Source organism: Amia ocellicauda, chromosome 7 (genome assembly GCF_036373705.1).
Source record: "Amia ocellicauda isolate fAmiCal2 chromosome 7, fAmiCal2.hap1, whole genome shotgun sequence".
Taxonomy (NCBI): domain Eukaryota; kingdom Metazoa; phylum Chordata; class Actinopteri; order Amiiformes; family Amiidae; genus Amia; species Amia ocellicauda.
This window is the reverse complement of record NC_089856.1, coordinates 15,446,225-15,473,493: the sequence shown is the minus strand read 5'-3', so window position 1 is coordinate 15,473,493 and position 27,269 is coordinate 15,446,225. Positions and strand designations below refer to the sequence as shown.

Below are 27,269 nucleotides of genomic sequence, written 5' to 3'. Positions count from 1 at the left end.
TATTAAATTAATATTCGTACTTATTTTAAATGTAATATTATTACATGTATCATCTCTATATTACACATGCTTTGATAGGCAGGTCAGACCAATATAGCTCGTTTGAAGAGAGAGAGGGAGGGAGGGAGACAGCGGGGAATGTAAATTCTGAGTGCTTCTCTATAATGTCACGGTATCATTTTTGGGAGATGAACTTTGTTGACCTTCGACACAAATGTAAAAATAAACCCGCTCATGCTTCCTCTCGTTTCCCCTTCAAATGTCAGTCCGTCTCTGCGTTCCACAAGGATCAACACTCCCCCACCCCCCCAATCTCCCTCTCTCTCAATTAATTTAATGGCATGATCAATTGACATCAGTGTTTCCAAAGCATTGACAGACATGTCCAGTGCTCAGCAACAGGACAATACAATGGCAGGAATAAATACCAAAATGATGCACTTAACATTTACAGACACTCTCTCTTTCTCTCTGTCTCTGTCTCGGTCACTGTCCTGTCCCTCACCACCGCTGCCATGACGACGCCTGAGAGACACCCGATCCCCACGAACCAGCGCTCGACTCCGGAACCCGACACCGTCCAATCAACGCCTCCCTTCCAGGTCAACGCCCACTTCCTCCTTTCTGCATCAGGGGCTAAGGGGGTGTGGACATGGCTTCCGCACACGCCTTCCTTCGCAGCAAGCCAACCCTGAGTAAGCCGGGCGGGAATAAAACAATAACCCCACCCCCTCTCACTCCTATTCAACTGACAACGCCACCACGTCCATCACCGTGACTAAAACCCGTAGTAGCCAATGGGAATAGACCATTGCCATCGCCCCTCCTTCTCTCTTTTGTCAGCGTCTGTCTCTATTACAGTTGTAGTATCAGTTATTTGACTGATTGACACAGATGAGGGGGTATCGTGCAACCGTATAAGGTAACATTGTAGCTATTATTATTATTGTATTTAGATATGTATGTATATGAATAATACAGCAATATATATGATTGTCGCCCGGATGTAAACGCATTTTAACTGTTAATGTTGGGAAATAGTCTCGAGAGAAGCACACACTCAAGTGCGTAACCTTGTGCACGATTGTGTCTCTGTTTATGTCTGTATGTATGTGTGTGTGCGCCGAGAGAGAGAAAGATAGAGACAGGCAGGCAGGCAGGCAGGCAGGCAGGCGGTCGGTCGGTCGGTCGGTCAGAGTGGGGGTGTGTTTCTGTTTTGTGTCTGCGTGCGCGCTGTTTTGCACGTCTCCCTCTCCCTCCTTTGCATCTATGTCTGTCTCTTTCTGTGTTCTGTTGTGATTTTCCAATTTCTGTTTATTCCTGCCAGGTCTTAGAGTTTGTGTTTATGTATTGTTGTGGTGCGTGTGTGTTACAGTGTGTGTTGGAAAGTACGCTATATTTGTACACCGTGTGAGAGAATCGAGTTAAAACAGGTGTAGAACAGTGTGTCTCTCCTTCTCTCTGCCTCTCCACTCTGGGGTGGTCTCTGTACTGTACCAGTAACAATACTACATGGTAGAGGTCTGCTGTTACAGTCATAGTAGTAATGTAGTAACTGGTAGTGGTAGTAGTATTATAAATAATCGTATAACACTATAGTTGTTGGCAGAACTTCTGAACAGTAACTGTATCATTGTAGTACTAATGGAGTGGTAACTGCAGTAGTGAAATCACTAGCATAAGGAAGTCTCTCTTTCTCCACACCCAGAACATACACACACACTTTCTCAGTTGCTCACTCACTCACTTCCTCTCTGTGTTCTGAATAAAGTTACGTACAACTGTGTCTCTCCCATGCTCCAAGTCTCCTCTCACTCAGAGCATCACAGAGAGACTATCGGAGGCACAGAGAGACAGCTGTCAGTCAGACGCTCGCTTATGCGTTCAGTTGGGATCTGAATTATTAATTTTCTGTGGCTGTTTGCTCTTAATGTTGTTGTTAATTGTGGTTAATGGTCTCAAGCTGGATTTACAGGAAGTCTGTTGATTCAGCTAAGAGGGTCCTTGTTAAATATGTATGGAGTGACCAGTCAGTGTGTCACTCTGTCAGTGTGTCAGTCAGTCGGTGTAACAGTGTGTCAGTCAGTGTATCAGTCAGTATGTCAGTGTCAAAGTGAGTGTGAGTGTTTATGTACTGTACTTATTGAGTCTCTCTCTTTCTCTCTCAGCATGCCTCTGTCTCGCAGTCTGTCAGTGACTTCTCTCTCAGGGCTGGATGACTGGGATGAGGAGTTTGACCAGGAGAATGCCGTCCTATTCGAGATCGCCTGGGAGGTAGCGAACAAAGGTGTGTGTCTGTACTGTACCTCACTCTCTTAGTGCTGTGTGTTCATATATTTTACAGTGGAATGTTGTACACTGACTGTATTAACCCTCCCTCTCTCTCAGTGGGCGGGATCTACACGGTAATCCAGACCAAGGCGAGGCTGACGGTGGAGGAGTGGGGGGAACGCTACTTCCTGATTGGACCATACTTCGAGCACAACGTGCGCACGCAGGTGGAGCTGATCGAACCGACCAATCCAGCGCTGCGAAGAACCATTGACAAGATGAACACCCAGGGCTGCAAGGTCAGAGGTCACTGTGGGCACAGGTGGGGGGGAGGGTTCAGCGTTTTAGTCTGTCAGTGTATAAGTCAGTGTGTCAGTCAGTCAGTCAGTATCACTACCCCTCTCTCTGTCAGGTGTATTTTGGCCGCTGGCTGATCGAGGGCGGGCCCTATGTGGTGCTGATTGATGTGGGCCAGACAGCCTGGGCGCTGGAACGCTGGAAGAGCGAGCTGTGGGACGGTTGTGGCATTGGGGTGCCCTGGTTCGACCGTGATGCCAACGACGCCGTGCTGTTCGGCTTCCTGACCGCCTGGCTGCTGGGGGAGGTGAGAGGGGGATGGGGTGGAGGTGTCATTTTGGTTAACTCTGATTGTTTTGTGTGAACAGTGCTGGTTTGGAGCGGGTCAGTATTAGCTCGAGTCAAGGAGGGGAGCTTCAGCACCAGTTGGCTAAGGGGACTCTTTTCCGCTCTGAGCTCTTGGGTCCAGAGGGCCATGTGATGGAGTGAACGGGGGTTGCCATTTTTCAGATGGGACCAGAATTTTAGTGCACTTGTTTGGGTTTTAAATAGCAGTGGTTAGCAGCCTAATTCAGCCCTAAACCCATTGTTTGGTGTTTTGCATTGTATATGCAATATCTTTCTGCAGAACTCAATGTGTAGAGTTTCGGCTAGATGTTTTTCCCATTTGGTATAATGCTGTTGACTGACTGGACCCCATATCTCACTTCCATATAACTGTCTGTTGGATTACACTGTCAAATATTTTATACAAAACTTTAATTGTGATATTAATTTTGTCTAGTCTTCTTTTAATGGCATAAAAAGATCTGCAGGCTTTTTCTCTTAGTGCATTTACATTTCTCTCTCTCTCTCAGTACGCAGCACAGTGTGATGAGCCCCCTCGGCTCCTGGCCCATTTCCACGAGTGGCTGGCGGGTTTGGGGCTGGTTCTATGCCGGAAGCGCCGGTTGCCCGTGGCAACAATCTTCACCACCCACGCCACACTGCTGGGACGCTACTTGTGCGCTGGCAACGTGGACTTCTACAACAACCTGAATACCGTAAGGCCAATGCTGTCTGTGACACTGTCTACATCAGTATAACCACCTATAAACAATCTAAACAAGTACAGTACTGTAGGTATGGAACCCTCGCTCCCCCTCTGTCTCAGTTCAGTGTGGACAGTCAGTGTGTTAATGTACTGTCCTGTCCCTCTGTCTCAGTTCAATGTGGACAGGGAGGCGGGAGACAGACAGATTTACCACCGTTACTGTATGGAGCGTGCAGCAGTCCATTGCGCCCATGTCTTCACCACCGTGTCCCAGATCACCGCCGTGGAGGCCGAGAGCCTGCTGAGGAGGAAGCCTGGTGAGAGAGGGAGACATGGAGAAAGAGGGAGGGAGATGTTGATGGAGGAAGGAAGAAAGGGAAAGAGTGAGAGGACAAATGTGGTGTAGAATGTCTGTAATACAGGTTTGAGTCTGAATGTGTAATTGCTGTATTTATTGTTCCCTTCGCCCCCTGCTGCTGAGCGCTGGCCCTGTCACTGCTTTGGCAACACTGATGTCACTTAGTCCTGCCAATAAAGCTTTTTTAAATTGAATTGGAATGAGAGAGAGCGAGAGAGGGGACAGGTGTTCCCCCCAGACACCTGTGGCCTCTGTTAGTGGTGGTTCTCAGTTGTTGTGAACAGCCATTGGAAATTATGAATCTGTGGTCTCTCCCTCTTCCTCTCTCCCTCTCCACTCTTCCTCCCACTCAGACGTGGTGACCCCCAATGGTCTGAATGTGCGGAAGTTCTCTGCGATGCATGAGTTCCAGAACCTCCACGCCAAGAGCAAGGCCCGCATCCAGGAGTTCATCCGTGGCCATTTCTACGGGTACATGGCCCTTCAACCAGTTAACCCAATAACCAAATCAATTAACACATTTGCCAATTAACCCATGCACTAATTTACTAATTAATCATGGGAGTTCACCCACAAACACTTGCCCATCAATCTACCATTCCACCAATTACTAATTTAACCAGTTGTACCAATTACACAATAGACTGATCAGTGCATCATTATGTCATTATGTCTTGCACTATATGTCATTATCGGTATTAACTCTCTCTCTCTCTCAGTCACCTGGACTTTAACCTAGACAAGACCCTGTTCCTGTTTATCGCCGGACGCTATGAGTTCTCCAACAAGGGGGCAGACATATTCCTGGAGGCGCTGGCCCGGCTGAACTATCTACTGAGGGTGAGGTGGGGGGGAGTTATGACAGATAGAGTAAGACATGACTGACTGACTGACTGTACGGTACTATGCTGTATTAAGCCTGTCTCTCCCTCTCTCTTCCCCAGGTGAATCACAGTGAGGTGACAGTGGTGGCGTTCTTTATCATGCCGGCCAGAACCAACAATTTCAATGTGGAGACTCTAAAGGGGCAGGCGGTGCGCAAGCAGCTCTGGTAACACAACTACATAACTGCAATACACAACACTGAAATCCCCTGCTGATTTTGTGTGTTTGCCCACTGACAAAGAAATGATAAGTCTATAATTTTAATGGTAGGTGTATTTTAACAGTGAGAGACAGAATAACAACAAAAAAATCCAGAAATCCATTTCTTTGTCAGTGGGCAAACGTATAAAATCAGCAGGGGATCAAATACTTTTTTCCCTCACTGTATACTACACTGCACTGCACTGTACAACACTGCACTATGCCACACTTCACTGTACTACGTTGCAGAACACTACACACTAGACTACACAAATTCACAACATGTACACAACACTACACAGCTGTGACACAGTGAAACTGACACAAGAAAACACAACTGTGGCACAACAATGCCACTGTAATACTGGAACACCACAAAGCAACAGTAACTACAAAGCAACTACAACACTGCAGTACTGAAGCACAGCACTGTACAACACAACTTCACTGCAACGCTACAACATATCAGTAAGACAAAAACTGTAACTCTCTCCCTCTTTTCCTCTCCTTCTCTCCCTCTCTCTCAGGGACACCGCTAACACAGTGAAGGAGAAGTTTGGCAAGAAGCTGTACGAGTCCCTGCTGGTGTGAGTTAATTACGGCACTCTGGCATTACATCACACTTCTGTTATGTTATATCACACTGTTCTTACATCTCTCTTTCTGTTAGTAAGTGTTCATGTACTGTAGTGTCCAGTTAGTGTAAAGGCCAGTTTACACTACGTTGCCCGACCATCGTTGAAGAGCAAAGCGACCTGCGATCATCATTTCCGTGGCGCTGTGCAGTTCATACTTTCATAGCAGTTCATAGCGACAGTTGCCCTGCTTGATAATGACAGTTGCTGACAGTTCAAATAAACTGAACTTTGACCTTATCAGTGGCACCATTGCTATGTGATTCATCTATAGAGTATTTGAGACACAGCACTAAAATATTGAGAAGATTCTCAGCATAATAACTTCTTATCCCTGTCTATACCAGGTTGATAGAGCTGAATATAAAGATCAGGAAGATGCTTGGACAACAATTGCTTTTCAAATGCAGTACACCTTTCCCCTCACAAGTGATAATTTATAAGAATTATTTTTTACCAGCGCATAATGTAATTGCATTGCCTTTTGATGGATATGTGAACCATTAGGCATGTGTAAATCATTCAAATTAAGTAAGTTAACAAGGGTGTAAAAATAAATACAACCCATGTAAGTTATTTCATTAGCCTATATGCATTTATAAACAGATTAGCAATAAACATTGTTAACATTATTAATTAACAAATGAGGCAAAAATTATTAAGTATCTATAGTCCTAGTACATGTATTTAGTCAAATATTACAAATTTCAAGTTTCTCACCAGTGGCCAACCCCCCTCAAATTAAAAGCATGGTTTAAAGCATGACATACCTTATGATTTATTTAACAGACAAATACATTTGTGTTTAGCCTTAATAAATATGTACATTCACACATAAAAAAAAAATGCCCACTAAAAAAAGGCTATTGCCACAGATTTTAATTAACTTGGTGTTCTGTTAGTGTGTTACATAATGAGCTACATTGTATTACAGTTTGTATTAATCTAGTTACATAATCATGTGTAGCTCTACCAGCTCTGTGAAGTTGCCCCCCCCCACTTACAGCATAAACGATAAATTGCATATTATTCGTTTGTGCTACGTTTGTGCCGTTGAAATAAACATTTGTGCTGGTTTTGTTTTGAAGATATTAATATTTATTTTCGCGAGTGACGTCACTGTCCCCCCACAACAACAGAATCAATGTTGCTATGTTTGTGCCAGTTTGTGCTGTTGAAACTAATGTTTAACTATTATGGTTTTAAAGTTATTGGTGATTATTTATTACACGAGTGATGTCACTCAGCCCCCAATAACCAATTCAAACCAAACACCTCTCTTTCATTTGTGCTACGTCTGTGCCGCATTGTGTGGATTAAATCAATGTTTCAACTATAAAAGCCACTATTGACAAGTGATATTTGATAACATTTGATATTAAAAAAAGTATATATTGATTTTGTTGTAAAGCCTGTACTGTTGATTGGCTCTCTATTTAGCTGTAATGAAGATTAAGGGTAGGATTTGTTATTTCTTGTCTGTGATTGGCCAAACTCCACACGGCTCTACCAATGGGATCGGTGGAATTCTGCAGATCTGCGCAGATCTGTGGAAATCTGCGCTACAAGAACGCGACAAATGGCTTCCTTACAGTTCTGCATGGAAATACTTTGACAAAGTAAATGAAAACACTGTTAAGTGTATAATATGTGCAGTGCAATTAAAGTACCAGAAATGCCAAAAATGTGAGCTGCAACGACAATGCCTTAACATTATCATCCTTGTGGCAATGACTTCCAGTCATAACAGTGAAATAATACAAAATGTGTAAGACTAAATCAGCTAAATTATACAATCAACATAGTGAAACGCTTTACTTTTCCATGTTTCCAAACCACATTCAACACACAGACTGCCGGTCTATGTTCAGAAACATACCTGTGCACTTGAGTTCTGGCGAATTCAAAATAAATAGCAATAGCTGGCTGTGTGTGTAGTTTAATAATATTAATTAGCTGGTATATTAACCCACCTGAAGGCCAAACACCCTTGTGCGAATCTAGCAATGACAGAAAAGGGAAGAGTAGCAATAAACACATTGATATTATTAAACTACACACACAGCCAGCTACTGCTATTTACTTTGTATTCGCTAGAACTTGAACGCACATGTATGTTTCCGAACATAGACTGGCAGTCTGTGTGTTGAGTGTGGTTTGGAAACGTGGAAAAGTGAAGCGTTGCCACAAAGACGCTAATGTTAAGGCATTGTCATTGCAGCTCACAATGCTAAACTATTATTGAATGAAAAATACATTCATAAAAAATTTAAAAGAACAACATTTTGGTCTGTCAGTTACAGCTGTAATTGCAAAATATTAAATTCTTATGCATACATCAACTCTGCCATGATTTTCTGGAGACACACATATTGTATAAGCAAGAGTTCCTTTATAAACAAATTGTCACCAACCTTTATAGTTTGAAATTGTAATAAAACTATATCAGGAAACAATAATACGAGAATCAAGTTGACAGGTCTGCTTATTGCTGCAGTTAGTATGCCATTTCGGTACACAGGAAGGTATTTTCACATAGCCTAATGTTTATTTTACAAAGTTGTTGTGTTAGATAGGTATTTTAAAATAAAGTTTAAAAAAAAATGCAATTGCAAAAATGGTCACATTGCATTATTTTGCATTTAATGTCGCATTTTGAATGGGGGTGCGGGCAACAGCTGTGGAATTATCGATCAAAATATTTGTCATGCACATAATTCACGTGCTGCTGGTTTCACCAGCACATACGAAAGAGGTGTTTGGTTTGAATCATTTGTTGTGGGGGGGCTGAGTGATGTCACTCATGTAATAAATAATCATCAATAACTTTAAAACCATAATAGTTGAAACATTAGTTTCAATGGCACAAACCAGCACAAACGTATCACAAACAAAAGAGATATGTTTGGTTTGATTCTGTTGTTGTGGGGGGGCTGAGTGGCGTCACTCGCCGAAAATAAATAAATGTTAATCTCTTCAAAACCAAAGCAGCACAAACATTTATTTCAATGGCACAAACCAGCACAAATGTAACACAAACAAATAATATGCAATTTATCGTTTATGCTGTAAGTCGGGGGGGCAACTTCACGGAGCTGTAGCTACCAGTGGCGGCTGGTGAATTGAAAAACTGAGAAGATAGGTATGGATACACAGACGGCAAAGCTTGTTTGAAAATAACATTTTTTTTTATAATTTGCACTAGTAACTGACACGCTATAACCAAGATAAATGAAAAAAAGCTACCTCCTCCACCTAAATTTGAATAATAATAATAATAATAATAGCTAATTAGAGTCTAAATGCTCAACTTTATCACTATCTCAATCACTCTCTCTCTATCCAACTTCACCGACTCACTACACTCCTAATACGCACGCGTACTTCCTTGTTCATTCTGGATCATTTGATTGGATGGAAAATATGTCAGTTAATTCTGTAACAGATCTGATAGGTCGAAGCCTCGGAGGACATCCTCCATTAGGCACATTTGTACTGTGCATTTTATGGAAGGGAGGAGTAACCATGAGCCTCCATAGTTGTATTATGTAAATATTGTATTATACAGATCAGAGGAGGAATGGATATTATCATCCTCCAGTTCTATGGTTCTTCCCTAGAGGGTGCTGTTGAGAGTACAGTAGACCATTGCAAAAGGTTGATTCTAATCAGGTATTTTGTGATGTGAATTTATTTAGTAAAGGTTTATCAAAAACATTTTTTATGACTTTCACTGAGGAGGATGGTCCTCATCTTCCTCCTCTGAGGAGTCTCCCCTAGTAGCTACATTTGTTGCAAAACAGCAGTGTTTTTTTTTTTTTTTTTTTTTTTAAGTCTTTACATTTTCACCTGGTTTGAGCTTATTAGATGTGCAGGTTTTTCACATGGACATTATAAGGAATACAGGTATGTGTAGCATATGAAAATAAATAAACTGTACTATAATATTCAGCATAGTTGATCATGATTAGACAAACTATATTACACTGCTACCAAGCTTCTTCACTAAAACAGAAATGTGTTTCTTGAAATTTTAATGTTTTAACTTTTCCTCCATTAAAGCCTATGGGGAAATTTTTTGATGAAAATGTTATGTTGCAAAACCAATCAAATTCAACCTTTTGAAGTTGTTGGGTGAAAATAGCATAAGAAATGAAGGAATAATGTGCATTTGAAAGAACCTAGCATATGCAGAACAGTTTTGAGAAAAGTGGACCACAACATGTGAGCAAATTATTTATTATTTATAAGTTGATCATGATTAGACGCACTATAATACAATACTATCACCTTTTTTTAAGATAAATAATTGCATATTTTTTTAATTAGAAAAGTTATGATTTTATGAACATTTTTAAAGTATATGTATCTATTTTATATAAGTACTAGTAAAATTACAACTTATAAGACAAACTGGGTGAAAATTTGATACAATTTTTTTTTAATAAGAATCCTTGAATTCCCGAGTCAATTTTTCCCCCCTACTTTGCAAGTCATTATCTCCACACAGCAACAATCTTATCTTGGGTTATCTTATCAATATCTTATCATATTTATATGCTTTATAGATGTTTCTGGCTATAATAATGCCAGAGTTATTAGTTGATATATCTCAATCCGCTGGCGGGTTGAAAACAAGAAAGTTTATCCAATGCACTAGCTTTCACATGGAATTAAATGCACATACATTTACATTTAGGTATGTTTAATGACATTAGACCTATCTTTTCACATATTTCTAGATAATTAAGGGCAGTGCTGTAGTATTTGTAACAAATATTTAATACATTTTGTTATTTCAGTGAAACATTATAAAATCAAGAGTTTTAGTGTAGACAACTAGAATGTAAATACCAGTTTGGTAAAATAAAAAATACAAAAGTTCTGAAAAAAATATTTGCAACACCACAGAAATACCAACACATCTTTTTTTATAATAGACCCAAATGCACAAAAATGTACACAAATGCACATCTGGGCTTTATATATATATATTTAGCATGATTACCTCTGGTCATCTCTGCTTCAGCAGGTTTCTCAGTGCATCTCTGGGCGTATTTTACATATCAATCAACAATCAATTCAATTTTCATTTATTTATTTATTTGTATAGCGCACTTTGCAGGGTAGCCACAGAGCGCTTCACAGACTGGTAAACATACAACAAACATACAGCAAAATACAATAAAATAAAATATAGACCTGTAAAACATTTTACATGATCTAGAATAAAGTGAGTGAACATTTAAACAAGTAAATAAACCATTTAGGCACGGAGGAGAGAAAAAAAAAAACTCCTATGGATGGCATGTAGGAGAAAATGAATCTCTGGGGGTCCACGGCTTAGGGCCTAGGCCTAATGGAGATCAGAAAGTTCTTTATCGGTGCTGCTGGCTGTGCTCTTCCCTCTGGAGGAGGCCTCTTGCTGGCCATTGGGGGTGGGGGGGTTGGACCATCAACAGACTTTGGGTTGCGATGGCTCGTCAGACCTTGGGTGTGGATGCCCCGTTGACCCTCCATGGTAAGGTGCCTCTGGGGTGGGTTGTGCCTCATCAGACTTCCATGCTGGGGGACGAGGTGCCTCATTGGACCCTCAGAGGGGGCTGTTGCTGGAAGACAAGAAGGCAATCGTGCTCAGATACTGGTCATGCAGTGCAGGAAATTTTCAAAGACAGTTGTGCAATTGCATGTCCATGGCACACCGGCAGCACTATGGGCTAGAAAAACAGAGACTAAACAGATGAGTCTTCAGTCGTGATTTAAAGGCTAGGACAGAGGGGGCATCTCTTACATTGGCTGGAAGATCATTCCAGAGCTTCGGGGCCCTATAACTGAATGCTCTACCACCTGTAGTTTTCTTGTGTATTTTAGGAAGCACTAAGTAACCGGCTTCCTGTGATCTCAATGGCTGACCTGGAGTGTATTCGATAAGGAGATCTTTTAAGTAGGGAGGTGCCAGTCCCTTAGTGTTTTAAATGTTAATAAGAGTACTTTAAAGTCTATCCTGTAGCGCACGGGCAGCCAGTGAAGAGAAGCCAATACTGGAGTGATGTGTTCATGTTTTCTTGTTTTTGTTAGAATTCTTGCAGCAGCATTTTGGACTAACTGAAGTGCAGAAATAGCTCTGTTTGTGCTGCCTGACAGAATGGCATTGCAGTAATCCAATCTAGATGTAACAAATGCGTGTATCAATTTCTCAGTGTCCTGTAACGAGAGGAATTGTCTTAGTCTAGCAATGTTTCTAAGCTGGAGGAAGGAAGATCTCGACACATTCTGAATGTATGATTCAAAAGATAAGATTATGATCACAGATGACACCCAGGTTTCGTGCCATCTCCTTAGGGGAGAAATTAAAGTTATCATTACTCAGTTTTGTCGGTGCATGATGAACAGTTCGATTTTTGTCTCCTAAAATTAGGACTTCTGTTTTGTCAGAATTAAGAACATTTTTTGTCATCCATATTTTAATCTCAGACAGACAGCACATTAGTTTTTCTAGGTCTATGGTATTGTTAGGATTTACTGACAGATATAATTGTGTGTCGTCTGCGTAACTGAAAGTTAATATTATGTCGTCGAATTATATCACCTAAGGGGCGCATGTACAATGGAAAAAGTATAGATCCGAGGACTGAGCCCTGTGGGATTCCGTACTTAACCTCAGTTAAATTTGATTGGTTCTCGTTAATCTGTACATATTGGAGTCAGCACATTGTGAGATAGGCCAATACGGTTTTCTAAGCGGTGTATCAAGATTTTGTGGTCAATTGTGTCAAAAGCCGCACTTAAGTCTAATAAAATAATAACACTGGCGTTCCCTAAGTCGGAGGACTGAAACACGTCATTCAATACTTTTTAACAGGGCCGTTTCTGTACTATGGCCGGAACAGAAGCCTGATTGGAATTTTTCATAAAGATGATTATTGGTTAAAAAAGCTTGCAATTGGTTTGCAACTTCTTTCTCTAGAACCTTAGAAAGGAAGGGAAGGTTTGAGATAGGTCGATAGTGTTTAAGTTCGTTTGGGTCGGCACTGGATTTCTTAAGAAGTGGTTTAATTACAGCTATTTTAAACGATTCAGGGACAGATCCTGAGGATAAAGAGACATTAATAATATTGTGTATTTTGTGAATAATTAATGGCAGAGATTGTTTTAGCAGTTTAGTGGGTATAGGGTCTAGTGCACAGGTTGTTGTTTTAATAGGAAAATTAACACATTTTCCTATTAATAAGGACACATGCAAAGCTGCCGAGGTAAACAGTCAAGCGATGGAGTGTAACCTGGCCTTTACTGTACTGTAGTGTCCAGTCAGTCAGTGTTAATGTACTGACTCTCCCCTCCCACAGTGGTCAGTTGCCAGATGCGTCTCAGATGCTGGACCGGGAGGATGTGACGATGATGAAGAGGGCAATCTTTGGCGCACAGAGGCAGTCCCAGCCACCTGTTTGCACACACAACATGTTGGATGACCCCACTGACCCCATACTGACTGCCATCCGCCGCATCGGCCTCTTTAACCACTCCAGCGACCGGGTCAAGGTACAGAGAGTGACCCATACACCGACTGACTGACTGGACAATGACTGTAGAGTTCTTTTAGATAGGCATTCTGTCTGGATAACTATGACTTGTTCTTCTCAGGTTGTTCCGGAGTCCTACTGACAGTTGCTGTTCAAATCCATTAGTTTGTAGTGACTGACTGACTGACATTATATGATCTAATCTCCTACCCCCCCCCCCCACCTCTGTCTTTCTCTCTCCCTTTCTCTCTCAGGTCATCTTCCACCCAGAGTTCCTCTCCTCCACCTCTCCTCTCCTCCCCATGGACTATGAGGAGTTTGTGAGAGGCTGTCACTTAGGAGTGTTCCCCTCTTACTATGAGCCCTGGGGCTATACTCCAGGTACTGTGTGTGTCTTTACTGTTCTGTGTTAGTCTGTACTCTGCTATACTGTATGTGTCTGTACTGTAGTGTGTGTGTCTATATTGTATTAATACTCCCTCTCTATCCATCTGTCTTTCAGCGGAGTGTACAGTAATGGGGATCCCCAGTATCTCGACAAATCTCTCAGGGTTCGGCTGCTTCATGGAGGAGCATATTGCTGACCCGTCTGCCTACGGTCAGTCAGTGAAATGTGTCAGTGTAACTGTCAGTCAGTGTGTCAGCCTGTCAGTCACTCAATCAGTCAGGCTGTCAGTGTGTCAGTGTATCTGTTGGTCAGTGGATCAGCCAATGTCTTACACTTTCACTCCCTCTCCCTGTCCCAGGTATCTATATCCTGGACCGGCGGTACCGGGGGGTGGACGAGTCCTGCAACCAGTTGACCTCCTTCCTCTTCTCCTTCTGCCAGCAGAGCCGCCGCCAGCGCATCATCCAGCGCAACCGGACTGAGCGCCTGAGTGACCTACTGGACTGGCGCTACCTGGGCAGGGTGAGGAGGAGGGGGGCGAGAGAGAGGTGTTAGTGTCCTATAACATATGCCTGTGTATGGAGGAAATTAGTGTCCTGTGCCTGTGTATCGGGGCATTACAATGTCCTGTGCCAGTGTATCAAGGCGTTGGTTAACCCTGCCTGTATCACACGGCTCATTGTGTACATTGTGATGTAACCACTCTGTGACATCAGTGTATGCAGGGCCCTACATATCACATACAGTGCCTTGAAAAAGTATTCAGCCCCCATCACTTTTTCCACTTTTTGTTGTCTCACATTCAGAATTTGAAAGAGATTAAATTAGATTTTTTTTTCCACTGATCTATGAAGCCTTGAGCACCATGTCAAATCAAAAGAGAAATTCCAATAGCTCTCAAAATTGTACTATACAATTAAATGAAGATTATCAGATTAAGAAAGTATTCATATGTAATTGCAAGCCTAAATAGCCTAAGGTACAATATATTACCTCAACAAGTCACACAATTTGTTGTGTAAGAAATTAGTGGATGACCTGCTTTAAATTGATGTGTGAGAATAAATATCACTCTCTCTGTATGGTCTCACAGTATGGTAGAGACTTTGAAACAAAATAATCAAAATGAAGATGAAAGAACATTCTAAGCAATCTTGGTAAGTGTTCAAAACCATTTCAGAGGCATTGAACTTCCCTCGGAGCTCAGTGTAGTCCATTGTACAGAAGTGGGAAAAAATACTAAACTACCACCACACCTAAATCAGGTCGCCCCTCTAAACATAGTTGCCGGACAAGAAGGGCATTTCTTAGGAAAGCTAATGTGAGGCCAACTAGACTTTGAATGAGTTACAGAATTCAGTGGAGGTGATGGACAATGATGTTCATTTATCAGCACTCTCAGGCCTTTATGAGAGAGTGGCAAAGAAGAAGACCTGGCTGAAATAAACCATGTCTGCACACCAGCCAGGTAACACCATCCCCACTGTACAGTATGATGACGGTGGTAGCATCATGTTATTGGGATGCTTTTCAGTAGGGCTGCAGTGATTAGTTGACTTAATCAACTTTTTCGACTAGTAAAATACATGGACTTCTATTTCAGCTGTTGAATACTCATTTAGCTATGTTGCCTCTATCTTAACCGTTCTTATTAATATCCTTGATCTTAGCCCTTTCCCCTAATATCCTTGGCCTGTATTCCTAGCTCTGTGTGAGAACAATGGTTTCATTCCAAACAGCAGTAGGTGGCAGTAGTGCATCACTTGGTTTGTCATCCACCTGTATACGCCTCACTGGATAAATGTCTGAACCTGCACGTCGCAGCCAGCCTACTGCGCAAAACAAAACTTGGGCGAAAGCATCGAAACTGTGGGAGTATTTATAAGACGGAAAGAATGATAACCGTACAGTGCTTTCTGGACTGTGCGAATCAGAATTAACTTTCCGAAAGAGCACATCTGACAAGCTTGAGCTTGAGAAACGAAACGCATGGTAAGTTTTTGCAACGTTGCTAGTAATAGTGCAACTGTGGTGTTAATTATGAAATTGCGCTGATGAAAGTGTTGCATTTACTGTGCTTACCTCCAATGTAAGGATTTCTCTCGTGCTAATCTATGCAAAACTCCGGTTTACGTGTAAAGTAAGTTAAGTTATGCTGCAGACTTGTGGGATGTTGTGCATACGTGCTCCACGATGGAAGTTTCATGTAATTTCAAAAGCCAGTGTTGATACTGTAGAATGTGATTTGAAAGCCGGATCTGTGATCATGCCATGTTTTTATCCTAACGCATGTTGTTTAGAGCTTCCATGTACCTGTGCACGTCTAGAAGTCTTCTATTGAGGCAATCCATTCAACTTTTACAACTATATACATTTTATATTCAGTTTTATATTATGATTGCTAGTTTTATTATTAGTTGTACTTATTTAGTTGTAGTTTATTTCGTTTTTAACATGAGCTATACACTGATGTGGCAAGATACAATGGAGCATTTTAAGGGTCAAAATTAAATCGTCAATTTGTAAATTAATAAATTTGTCAATTTGTAAATTCATTCATAAATGAATTAGTCAATACATAAATTAATTGATTAATTCATAAATCAATTCATTAATTTATTGCGCTGTTTGCCAAGTGATCTTTAAATTTCATTTGGCAAAGAAACTTATTTTTAACGCTTGTCAATCACCCAAGGGGGTGGTTTTTGACCTTCTCGAGGTACCAATCGCACGCAGGAGGGCTGGTCCGATCAATGGTGCTGTAATTGTGTAGCGAGGCTGCTGTTCTGGTGGGGAGGGACAACTAGTTTTGAGAATATTTCACAGAGTCTGTTTTGACCCATGATAAGTACTTTTATAACACAGCACTTATGAGATTTTAATGTCCAAAAAGCATATGTAATAGAGTGCTGTAACCCCATACACGCATCTTTTTCTCAATTTTATACATTTATTTTAAATGAATTCCAATAATTCGGTAATATACACTATACCTAATAAGAACATAAGAAAGTTTACAAATGAGAGGAGGCCATTTGACCCATCATACTTGTTTGGTGTCCATTAATAACTGAGTGATCCAAGGATCCTATCCAGTCTGATTTTAAATGTTCCAAAATGTTCAGCTTCAACCACATCGCTGGGGAGTTTGTTCCAGATTGTCACAATTCTCTGTGTAAAGAAGTGTCTCTTGTTTTCCGTCTTGAATGTCTTGAAGACCAATTTCCATTTGTGTCCCCGGGTGCGTGTGTCCCTGCTGATCTGGAAAAGCTACTCTGATTTGATGTGGTTGATGCCTTTCATGATTTTGAAGACTTGAATCAAGTCCCCAAGTAGTCTCCTCTGTTCCAGCGTGAAAAGGTTCAGTTCCCTCAGTCTCTGCGAGTAGGGCATTCCCTTCAGACCTGGAATAATTCTGGTTGCTCTCCTCTGACCTGCCTCTAGAGCAGCGATATCCTTCTTGAAGTGTGGTGCCCAGTACTGTACACAGTCTTAACATTACTTCCCTTGTTTTAAATTCTACACTTTTGACAATATACCCTAACATTCTGTTTGCCTTTTTTATTGCTTCCCCACATTGTTTGAATGGAGAAAGTGAGGAGTCCACATGGACTCCTAGGTCTTTCTCATGTGTTACTTCATCTAGTTCTGTTCCCCTCATAGTGTAATTATAGTGGACATTTGTGTTACCTGCATGTAATACCTTGCACTTGTCCACATTGAATTTCATCTGCCAGGTGTCGGCCCACAACTGAATATTCTCTAAGTCCCTTTGAATAGCCTGTGCTGCCAAGATTTTATCTGCTGAGCCACCTATTTTAGTATCATCTGCAAATTTGACAAGTTTGCTAACTATCCCAGAGTCCAGATCATTAATATAGATTAGAAAAAGCAAAGGCCCTAGTACTGATCCCTGTGGAACTCCACTTACAACCTCACTCCAGTTAGAAGCAACTACTCTAATCGACACCCTCTGTTTCCTATACATCAACCAGTTCATAATCCATCTACTTACATTACCCTGAATGCCTACAGCTTCCAATTTGAGGATCAGTGTTTGGTGTGGAACCTTATCAAAAGGCTCTAACTAGTGTCCCTCTGACTATATCGTGGTCATTTGAAAAGATCAAGTCAATGCATGCGCTCTCCCTGGTTGGTTCCCTGACAAATTGAGTTAGAAAGCTGTCATTTACCACCTCAGCCATTTCTATTTCTGCTTCTGTAGTCCCAACTGGGTTTTCCCAGTCTATGTTTGGGAAATTGAAATCCCCCATTATAACAGTTACATCCTTGCTACATGCAGTCCTGATTACACTGTACAGTGCAACATCTTGTTGAATATGTTATATTTTACAGTGTAATCAGCACTGCATGACATGTAGCAAGGATGTAGACAGTTAATAAGGACAGTTGGCTGCATTAGATGGGCACTTTACTGTGCATGTGCTGGAGTAAGAAACACTGCTATGAACATGAGGTTGTGGGTTCGATTCCACATAGTGGGGAAGTTATTTATTATGTAGGTGTTGGATATACACTCACCTAAAGGATTATTAGGAACACCTGTTCAATTTCTCATTAATGCAATTATCTAACCAACCAATCACATGGCAGTTGCTTCAATGCATTTAGGGGTGTGGTCCTGGTCAAGACAATCTCCTGAACTCCAAACTGAATGTCTGAATGGGAAAAAAAGGTGATTTAAGCAATTTTGAGCGTGGCATGGTTGTTGGTGCCAGACGGGCCGGTCTGAGTATTTCACAATCTGCTCAGTTACTGGGATTTTCACGCACAACCATTTCTAGGGTTTACAAAGAATGGTGTGAAAAGGGAAAAACATCCAGTATGCGGCAGTCCTGTGGGCGAAAATGCCTTGTTGATGCTAGAGGTCAGAGGAGAATGGGCCGACTGATTCAAGCTGATAGAAAAGCAACTTTGACTGAAATAACCGCTCGTTACAACCGAGGTATGCAGCAAAGCATTTGTGAAGCCACAACACGTACAACCTTGAGGCGGATGGGCTACAACAGCAGAAGACCCCACCGGGTACCACTCATCTGCACTACAAATAGGAAAAAGAGGCTACAATTTGCACAAGCTCACCAAAATTGGACAGTTGAAGACTGGAAAAATGTTGCCTGGTCTGATGAGTCTCGATTTGTGTTGAGACATTCAGATGGTAGAGTCAGAATTTGGCGTAAACAGAATGAGAACATGGATCCATCATGCCTTGTTACCACTGTGCAGGCTGGTGGTGGTGGTGTAATGGTGTGGGGGATGTTTTCTTGGCACACTTTAGGCCCCTTAGTGCCAATTGGGCATCGTTTAAATGCCACGGCCTACCTGAGCATTGTTTCTGACCATGTCCATCCCTTTATGACCACCATGTACCCATCCTCTGATGGCTACTTCCAGCAGGATAATGCACCATGTCACAAAGGTCGAATCATTTCAAATTGGTTTCTTGAACATGACAATGAGTTCACTGTACTAAACTGGCCCCCACAGTCACCAGATCTCAACCCAATAGAGCATCTTTGGGATGTGGTGGAACGGGAGCTTCGTGCCCTGGATGTGCATCCCACAAATCTCCATCAACTGCAAGATGCTATACTATCAATATGGGCCAACATTTCTAAAGAATGCTTTCAGCACCTTGTTGAATCAATGCCACGTAGAATTAAGGCAGTTCTGAAGGCGAAAGGGGGTCAAACAGTATTAGTATGGTGTTCCTAATAATCCTTTAGGTGAGTGTATATACCAGTCACGACCGATATATACATATATCAGTATATCAGTCACGACCGCAACAGGGTAGTGATCATTCAGTAGCTAAAACTACTAAAATGTTCGCTCCACTATTAGACAGAAGAAAGACTTCATGGACTCGTTCACCTGTACATAAGGATCTCAAACTACTGTATATGATGTTATTGATTAATTTGGGCGTCACAACAGGAGACTTGCATTCATATAGAAACTCCTACATCAGCGGCGGAAACAGCTGATTCCCAAGGAAGACGCATATTTCTAGCAGCGCACACATCGAAAGTAGTGCGTCCTCATCCGTTTCAATTACACACCTCCACCGAAATAGATCTGTGATTGACCAGCAGCAGAAACCGCGTCTAGTTTGCTGCATATTGTCGGTTGATGTGAGACGTATGCCCCGTTTCCACTGGCTAAGCGTCCGGACGCGCTTACGGATACGTCTAACACCAGCAAGTTAACCGTCCACAAAACACGAACGCGTCCAGACGCTTAGCCAGTGGAAACACCCGTTTAAGCGTCCGGGGCTGCATGCGTCCGCCAGTGGAAACGGGGCAATAGTGACATGTGGTTGTGAAGCAAAGATATATTTGAGTCAAAATCTGCCTAATTTCATGTATTTCATGGAAATTTTGAGCTACGTATTTCGACTTCGAAATGGCTTAGACCCCGTTCACACTTATTAGGCCGGCTCTGGGCCGCCTCAAATTTAGTCCGGCTTTTTTCAGACACCCTGTTGACACTTGCGGTTTTAGGAGCCTAAATGCGTTCACATATGCGGGCGAAAAGCCGGTTTAAACGAAATGCATGCCGGGAATAAACAGATCTGCTCAAACAAACCAGTGACGTATGACATTACGTCTGCTTACAGGTGTATGCGCTGTATTCATAATCACAACTTATTAATATCGATTGGCTATTGTTCGGTTCTATATTTTATTTGAAAGTAATCTTAACCCTTTGCAGCCAAAGCTTTCTAAAATAATAAAAAAATGTGCTGGTTCAATGGGGAATCTAATTCATATATTTCCCTTTTCAAATGTCTATCTTCGGTTCTGCAAGTCTAAAAGTGCTGTTATACACCCAAAAGCGAAGCACCTTTATTAGGACATCTGCATTAAATCACAAGAAATCGTGTGCATTGAAAGCAGCCTGTGATGCGTTTGTAGTTGTATATCCTCAGACAGCAGCGCTGCGCACTTCTGCGGTTTCTGTTTTAACTTCATCTTCATTCACATTGTAAACAGCGCTTTCATTTCTGCATCGGCCCAGTTTTTACCTCTAACGCCGGCATTTGTGATCGTACTGCTCAGCTCAATATAATCGCATTTCGGATTGCATAGTAAATAGCTGGTCTCGTATTAAAATGCACTGATTTGAATGGAAACCTGTTTCGGTTAAATTTATATCGTTTTAATGCACAATTTGAATAATTAATAAAGTTATGGTCCCGTTCACAATTTCACAATGCAATTTCCACGTGTAAAATGCATAGTTAAATTTCAGACTTCAATCATACTTAGTACAAGAACAAACAATAGCAAGTTTACCAGCTACACACACTTTTATTTTAATCGACCGAGTAGTTTGAACTGTTTACATTATAACTCATTACTTAGCCTAGACTTTTATAATATATATAAAGATGTGAGCTAGTGAAATGTAACAGTACATTTAAGGCTATAGATCGATATGACATTCAAACAATACAGAGACAATACTGTGTCCTGCTGCGGTGCAGCTGTTTCGGTGCCCGTGTTTATTCTGTGTTTATTCCGCGGCTCTCAGACACGCAGTCTCTGGGGCGGGGCTTGAGTTGCGTCACACGCTGACGCTTTCCACCCGGCCCAGGTTCACAGTTACATTTAGGCCGGTGTTCTGACAAACTGAGCTTCCCTATCATGATGAGCTGCCTGGTATCTGAAAACAATGGGCTACCGGTTGAAATGAGCTGCCCCGAATGAAAATATTAATTAGCTCATCCTGTCAGACATAAAGGACCTGTCTGGATGGGCTACCAGCTGTTTTTCAGCACTATTACTGTATTTTAACACTTGAAATCCGAGGTAGCTCATCCTGTCGGACAGAAGGGACCCGTCAGAATGGGCTTCCCTCTGTTTTTCAACACTATTACTGTATTAGAAGCTTTCAACCCCTATGTAGCTCATCGTGTCATCTAGGCGTAAATAGCAAATTGGTCACTATGAAATTACACGGTCAAAATAATTGTAAATGTACATAATTATTACCAACACATTCAGGGGCGTGTTCACTGCGCACGCGTACTTTCGCTAGGCCCAGGGCCGGCCTAAATCTCAAGTTGAATGGGGTCTTCGAATCGCACATTGCAGGTCTTTTCATAATTCCTCCCTACGTCACTGGTAGGAAATGTAATATAACTTGCATTATTTCACCAGTTAGAGTGTATCAAATTAAACGTTAGACATCAATAGCAATACATTATTATCATTATTATTATGCTGTGTTCAAGCCTTATTAAATTATTTCATATGTAAGTATTGCTGTTTTTAAATATTATAATAATTATATATTTTTTAAATCAATACATACGTAATGAGAAATCGAACCCACAATCTCACGTTTATAGCTGTGTTTCTTAACCACTACACTCACATACACCGTAAAATGTGCAGCCCACTGTCCTAATTAGGTGTATATGACTGAATTATTGGAATTCATTTAGGATAAACGTATAAATGAGAAAAATATGTGTGTATAGCAATACAGCACTCTATTACATATGCTTTTTGGACATTCATAATACGGCACTTACGAGATTTTAAAGTACTTATCACGCGTCAAAACAGACTCGTCCCTCCCCAGCAGCACAGCTGCCCCACTACACAATTACAGCTGCATCGATCGGACCCGCCCCCTGCGTGTGATTGGTGCCTCGAGAAGGTCAAAAACCGCCCCCCATGGTGATTGACAAGCATTAAAAAGACGTTGGTTTGCCAAGTGAAATTGAAAGATCATTTGACAAAGGAAACTGAAAGATGGCAAACAACGCAATAAATTAATACATTGATTTATGAATTGATTCATTTTCGAATTGACGATTTCATTTTGACTGTTATAATGCTCCATAAGACACGTTCAAAAAACAGTGCTGAATACTAGGCAATGAAGCAGCGTTTGCGGAGACCAGATCAATCGCAATGCTGCACAGAGCCCCATAGCGCATTTCTAGCCCATCCTTCAGCCACTGATGGCATAGATGTTGATACAGATGGAGTTTTAATTGATTATTACCGTTCATTGTTTGTTATTGCATTATCTTAATTTGTGTTTCAGTGTATTATTTTCATACGAGTTCCAGTGTATTGCGTATTATTAGTGTTTCAGTTTATTTTCATATGTTTATTTTCATTTTAGTGTATTGTTTTTATTACAAAAGTTCGTTATTTACTTTAAAGTATAATACAGCGTACATTTTGTTGTCTCAAATTTGCATAGCACTTATGCTAATCAAATATAATTTTACTTGATTAGCAATTTAAATTGGTCTACCAATGATCTAAAGTGGTGTTTTTATGATTTGTTCTCATGACATATGATATGTGCATTCTTATCTACATTACTTTGCATGCATTTTAGATTGTGAAATGTATTTTACAGATATTTGCATTGTTATTTAATGCTTGCATGTTGCAGGTGTGTGACTGTAGATAATATCCTTCCCTATGCTAATCCCTGTACCCAAGTTATACCACCAAGTCTTCCATGCTTCTCCTGTAGTACTAGTGTAGTCAAGCCTTTCCAGAATCCTGCACAGTACTATCCATCTCTGCTCAGAGACCCTGACTGCATTGTTTATTTATTAAGTAATGCTTGCATTCATCATTGCATAGGAGATGAACTGGTGTGCTAATTCAAGTTTTAAACTCTATAAATGCATAACATTCAGCATCAGACTCAATGCAGATCATGATATCTGTCTTGACTAATACAGTTATGCACTTGAAGTGACTTTCAATACAACATCTTTATTTTAACCCTGAGGCCCCCCCATTTTTGCCTGATTTTACTGTTGTCATATTTTTACTTATAACTCTGTAACTACAAGGGCTAGAGGCAATTAACTTATATGGAAACACTCAGCACAAATGAGAAATTCAGAAAATAACATAAATTATTGTGTTTGCCCCACCAGAGTTAATACAGAAATCAAAAAAGTGAAGAAAAACAAAAGTGCTTATAAGAAAAAAATGAATTTATTGTAAATATAACACTTGACACTGGACAGTGACACTGTAAAAAGAACTACTCAAATCTGACCTCCAGAACCGAAATTACAACAACCGGAATAACTATATACAAGTAAAGAAGAATACTAAACAGGGAAACGGAATTCCAAACATCTGGCTTTTGAATATTGTCACTTTAGGCCTTACATAGACACAGGCTATTCTTTACAACAGCTCCTGTGTGTGTTGATGCAGTAACTCATCCGAGCCAGCACGCTGCCATGGCGTTTTATTCTTGCACAGAGCGCACTGTCAGTGGCTTTCATAGTGCTTTAAACAGAATCAGCATCTATTATTTGTTTTTGAAGTGTAAGGTGTTTTATTTTTTGTGTCCGCTTCCATTTTTCTACGCTGTATTTGTTTTTCTTGCTATATCGCGACTTTCTGCTGTGTCTGTTCTGTAAGCGCCCTGTGTCCCCATGCGCGCTCTGTGCCTCAGTCTCACACTAACACAGCGCAGCGAAGCCGAGTTGCTCGGACATGGGCGTGTCTGTGTCATTGGAAAGCTACAGCCTGCCCTGTATGAGTGACAAACCCGCTGGCCAATGAGGGACGGGGTTCGGGTAACGGGGCACAAAAAAAAACCATACGCGTTTCTTAAAGGGGAGGTACCTCAGCACTGCTTATACGCGTTTTCGATACTTGTTTTGAGTCTGGAAAACGCATTTTAATACCTCGCACAATCAGCGAATCTCTCAAGAAAATACATCGCAAATGGAGGTGAATTGACTCACTTTTTGCGATGCGAACTCTGACAAAATGTTCGCTGTAATATAATTTAAATTGTTTTCTTTGTTCAAACATAAGAAAACAACCTTGTACTTATCTCTTTATTAAACATGAATATCTAGTACACGGGAGCATAAAAGGGTAATGAACAAACATTTAATTCAACATATATAAGTGTAATGTAAAATTTCTTGTCCTCCTTTTTTTTTTTTTTTTTTTTTTTGAAAATCAGAGCCCTGTAGCTCAAATTGCTGAAAAAGTTAATGCTGGTTCTGATAGAAAGCTGTCCGAACACACAGTGCATCGCAGTTTGTTGCGTATGGGGCTGCGTAGCCGGAGACCAGTCAGTGTGCCAATGCTGACCCCTGTCCACTGCCGAAAGCACCTACAATGGGCACATGAGCATCAGAACTGGACCACGGAGCAATGGAAGAAGGTGGCCTGGTCTGATGACTGGCCTGACTTGGCCTCCAAATTCCCCAGATTTCAATCCAATCGAGCATCTGTGGGATGTGCTGGACAAACAAGTCCGATCCATGGAGGCCCCACCTCGCACCTTACAGGAATTAAAGGATCTGCTGCTAACGTCTTGGTGCCAGATACCACAGCACACCTTCAGAGGTCTAGTGGAGTCCATGCCTCGACGTGTCAGGGCTGTTTTGGGACCTACACAGTATTAGGCAGGTGGTCATAATGTTGTGGCTGAACGGTGTATATTGTTTACTATTTTCTTTCTTTTGGGTGGGACTCTATGAGGAAGAATGTGTGACCCACAAATAAAAATGTCCAGTGTAATGCATCAAAATCCCAGGCTGTGAGACTGTTAAATGCAGAAAAACTTTTGCGGTCTGAATACTTTTTCAAGGCACTGTATCACTGATCACAGACGACAGCCACAGCTCCAATGGGGAGCAATACAAGTCTCTGTACTCACCAGTAGATGGCATCAGTGACACTGCTTCTTTTCCAGTGAAGCTCACGAAGCTGATTGCAATCCAAAGATTCAAAGTATTCCAAGAATCAAAACGCATGAGCACCCGCAAGCGGCAGTTTTTTTTTTCCCTTATCCTTCGATGTGCAACACTTTTTCAATCTACTCTTTTCCACATAATGTCAGAATATTACTTTCTTTATACGTGTGTGTACAATTTATTTTTTCTAGACAGATGTTCTTTGTGGATGTCTTTGGCTATGCTTAGTCTTTTAGTGTGTCTCCCAGTATCTCGTATATAAAGTAATCTCTCTGCCCCTCTCTCAAACTCACTCTCTCCTCCTCCTCTGTCTCTCTCAGTATTATATCTCTGCTCGTCACATGGCTCTTTCTAAGGCCTTCCCAGAGACCTACAGCTACGAGCCGCAAGAGTCAGCAACTGTAAGTCTACTGTGTGTCTGTACTGTACTGTGTGTGTCTGTACTGTACTGTTTTTAACTTTCTCTCTGCCTCCCTCTCCCCCCTCAGGCTCAGGGCTTCCGGTACCCCCGCCCCGCCTCAGTGCCCCCCTCTCCCTCCCTCTCCCGCCACTCATCCCCCCATCACAGTGAGACGGAGGAGGAGGAGGAGGAAGAGGAGAACCTCAGGTAAAAAAAGAGACACGGAGACTCTCAGAGACAGAGACACTCGCACACCCAGTGACACTCACTCATGCAGAGACTCTCACACACAGACACAGAGAGACACACACACAGACACACAGTGACAGTTTAGATGCCCTCAGCAGTGACCGGCACACACACTCAGTTTACACACAGCGCTGCCACTCCTCCCCGTTATTCAAGCCAGTTATAATATCAATTAAGTCCAGACCTCCCTCTCCACAGGTACGACGAAGACCTGGAGGCCGAGAAAGACAGGATGAACATCCGTCCGTCCGTCACCCTCCCCTTCGTCCTGCGGTCCAAGTCCAGCGGTGCAACCACTGCCCCCCCCTCAGTTGAAAATGGGCCCCAGCCCAGTCTGACCAGCACTCCCAGTACAGTCAGCTCCCCCACCAGCTCCCTGTCAAGTGAGAGGAACTAGAGGGAGGGGGGGAGGGGGAGAGGAGAGGAAAGGAAAGGAAGAGAGAGAGTTTCATTTTTTTTTCTATAAATGGTTAAGATATTGACATACTCCCAGGGAGAGAGGATATATAGACACACTGATCGTTTTTACAGTGCATCAGAGGGAGAGAGAGGTTAACTCAAAATACTGTAAACCAACAGACTAAAGGACTGATGGACAGACACTCAGTACAGTGACACACTCCCAGTATGACTCCAGTTTAACCAGTACACAGATACACTGACTGACCGTCTATGTCCGTCTCTCTCTCACCCCCTCTTCTCTTTTCTTGTGTGAGTTCTTCTATTTATTCCTCTCTCTTTCTCTTATATTTGAGACACTGTCTTTGTTGCACTGCATTGAATTATCTGTCTGAGTCGGTCAGTCAGTCATGCACATGCACACACACACACACGCACGCACGCACGCACGCAATGGGAGACGGAGAGGCACTGGTGGAGAGAGATGCAGACAGAGACAAGGAGACATGCAGAGACAGATATAGAGATGCAGCAATGTACAGAGAGACGGAGAGAGAGATGTAGAGACACAGACAGGTGTCCTGTAGGAAAACTGTTACACTGACGGACTGATACACAGACTGACTGTGTTTCAGGTCACTATATAAACTTGGTTAATCCTGTTAATTGTCTGTGTTTTTACAGTCTATTATTACTTTGTGAACCCTCATTGCTTTGATAGAGCTAGAGACACATCTGTGTAGCGAAATACATGCATAATACAAGAGTAAATATACATAGAAAGAGATATATATATATATAAAAATATATGTATGAATGACTGTGTGACAATAAAAAGTTTATTTAAACAAATTCCTCTTTTTGTCTTATTATTATTATTGTTATTATTTAATTTT

General features: G+C 41.6%; 1 protein-coding gene across 1 annotated transcript; it reads left to right on the top strand.

Annotated features, from left to right (window-relative positions):
• Nucleotides 1-821: 821 nt before the first annotated feature.
• Nucleotides 822-27,225, top strand: gys1 (glycogen synthase 1 (muscle)). The gene is made up of 17 exons (XM_066708699.1): nucleotides 822-922; nucleotides 2,169-2,287; nucleotides 2,389-2,570; nucleotides 2,684-2,875; nucleotides 3,426-3,611; nucleotides 3,774-3,918; nucleotides 4,313-4,430; nucleotides 4,679-4,799; nucleotides 4,904-5,010; nucleotides 5,573-5,632; nucleotides 13,027-13,219; nucleotides 13,455-13,581; nucleotides 13,703-13,798; nucleotides 13,947-14,110; nucleotides 25,646-25,726; nucleotides 25,814-25,932; nucleotides 26,173-27,225. Exons 2-17 carry the CDS (start codon nucleotides 2,170-2,172, stop codon nucleotides 26,369-26,371), a joined length of 2,208 nt encoding a protein of 735 aa, XP_066564796.1. The 5' UTR covers nucleotides 822-922; nucleotide 2,169; the 3' UTR covers nucleotides 26,372-27,225.
• The last annotated feature ends 44 nt before the right edge of the window (nucleotides 27,226-27,269 follow it).

What these genes read in the sequence shown, in the direction of transcription:
- gys1 (XM_066708699.1), top strand. Translation starts at nt 2,170, where the DNA reads ATGCCTCTGTCTCGCAGTCTGTCAGTGACTTCTCTCTCAGGGCTGGAT. An exon ending in ATCCGTGGCCATTTCTACGG is followed by an intron (nt 4,431 to 4,678) that starts GTACATGGCCCT and finishes TCTCTCTCTCAG; the next exon opens with TCACCTGGACTTTAACCTAG. An exon ending in GAGGAAGAGGAGAACCTCAG is followed by an intron (nt 25,933 to 26,172) that starts GTAAAAAAAGAG and finishes CCCTCTCCACAG; the next exon opens with GTACGACGAAGACCTGGAGG.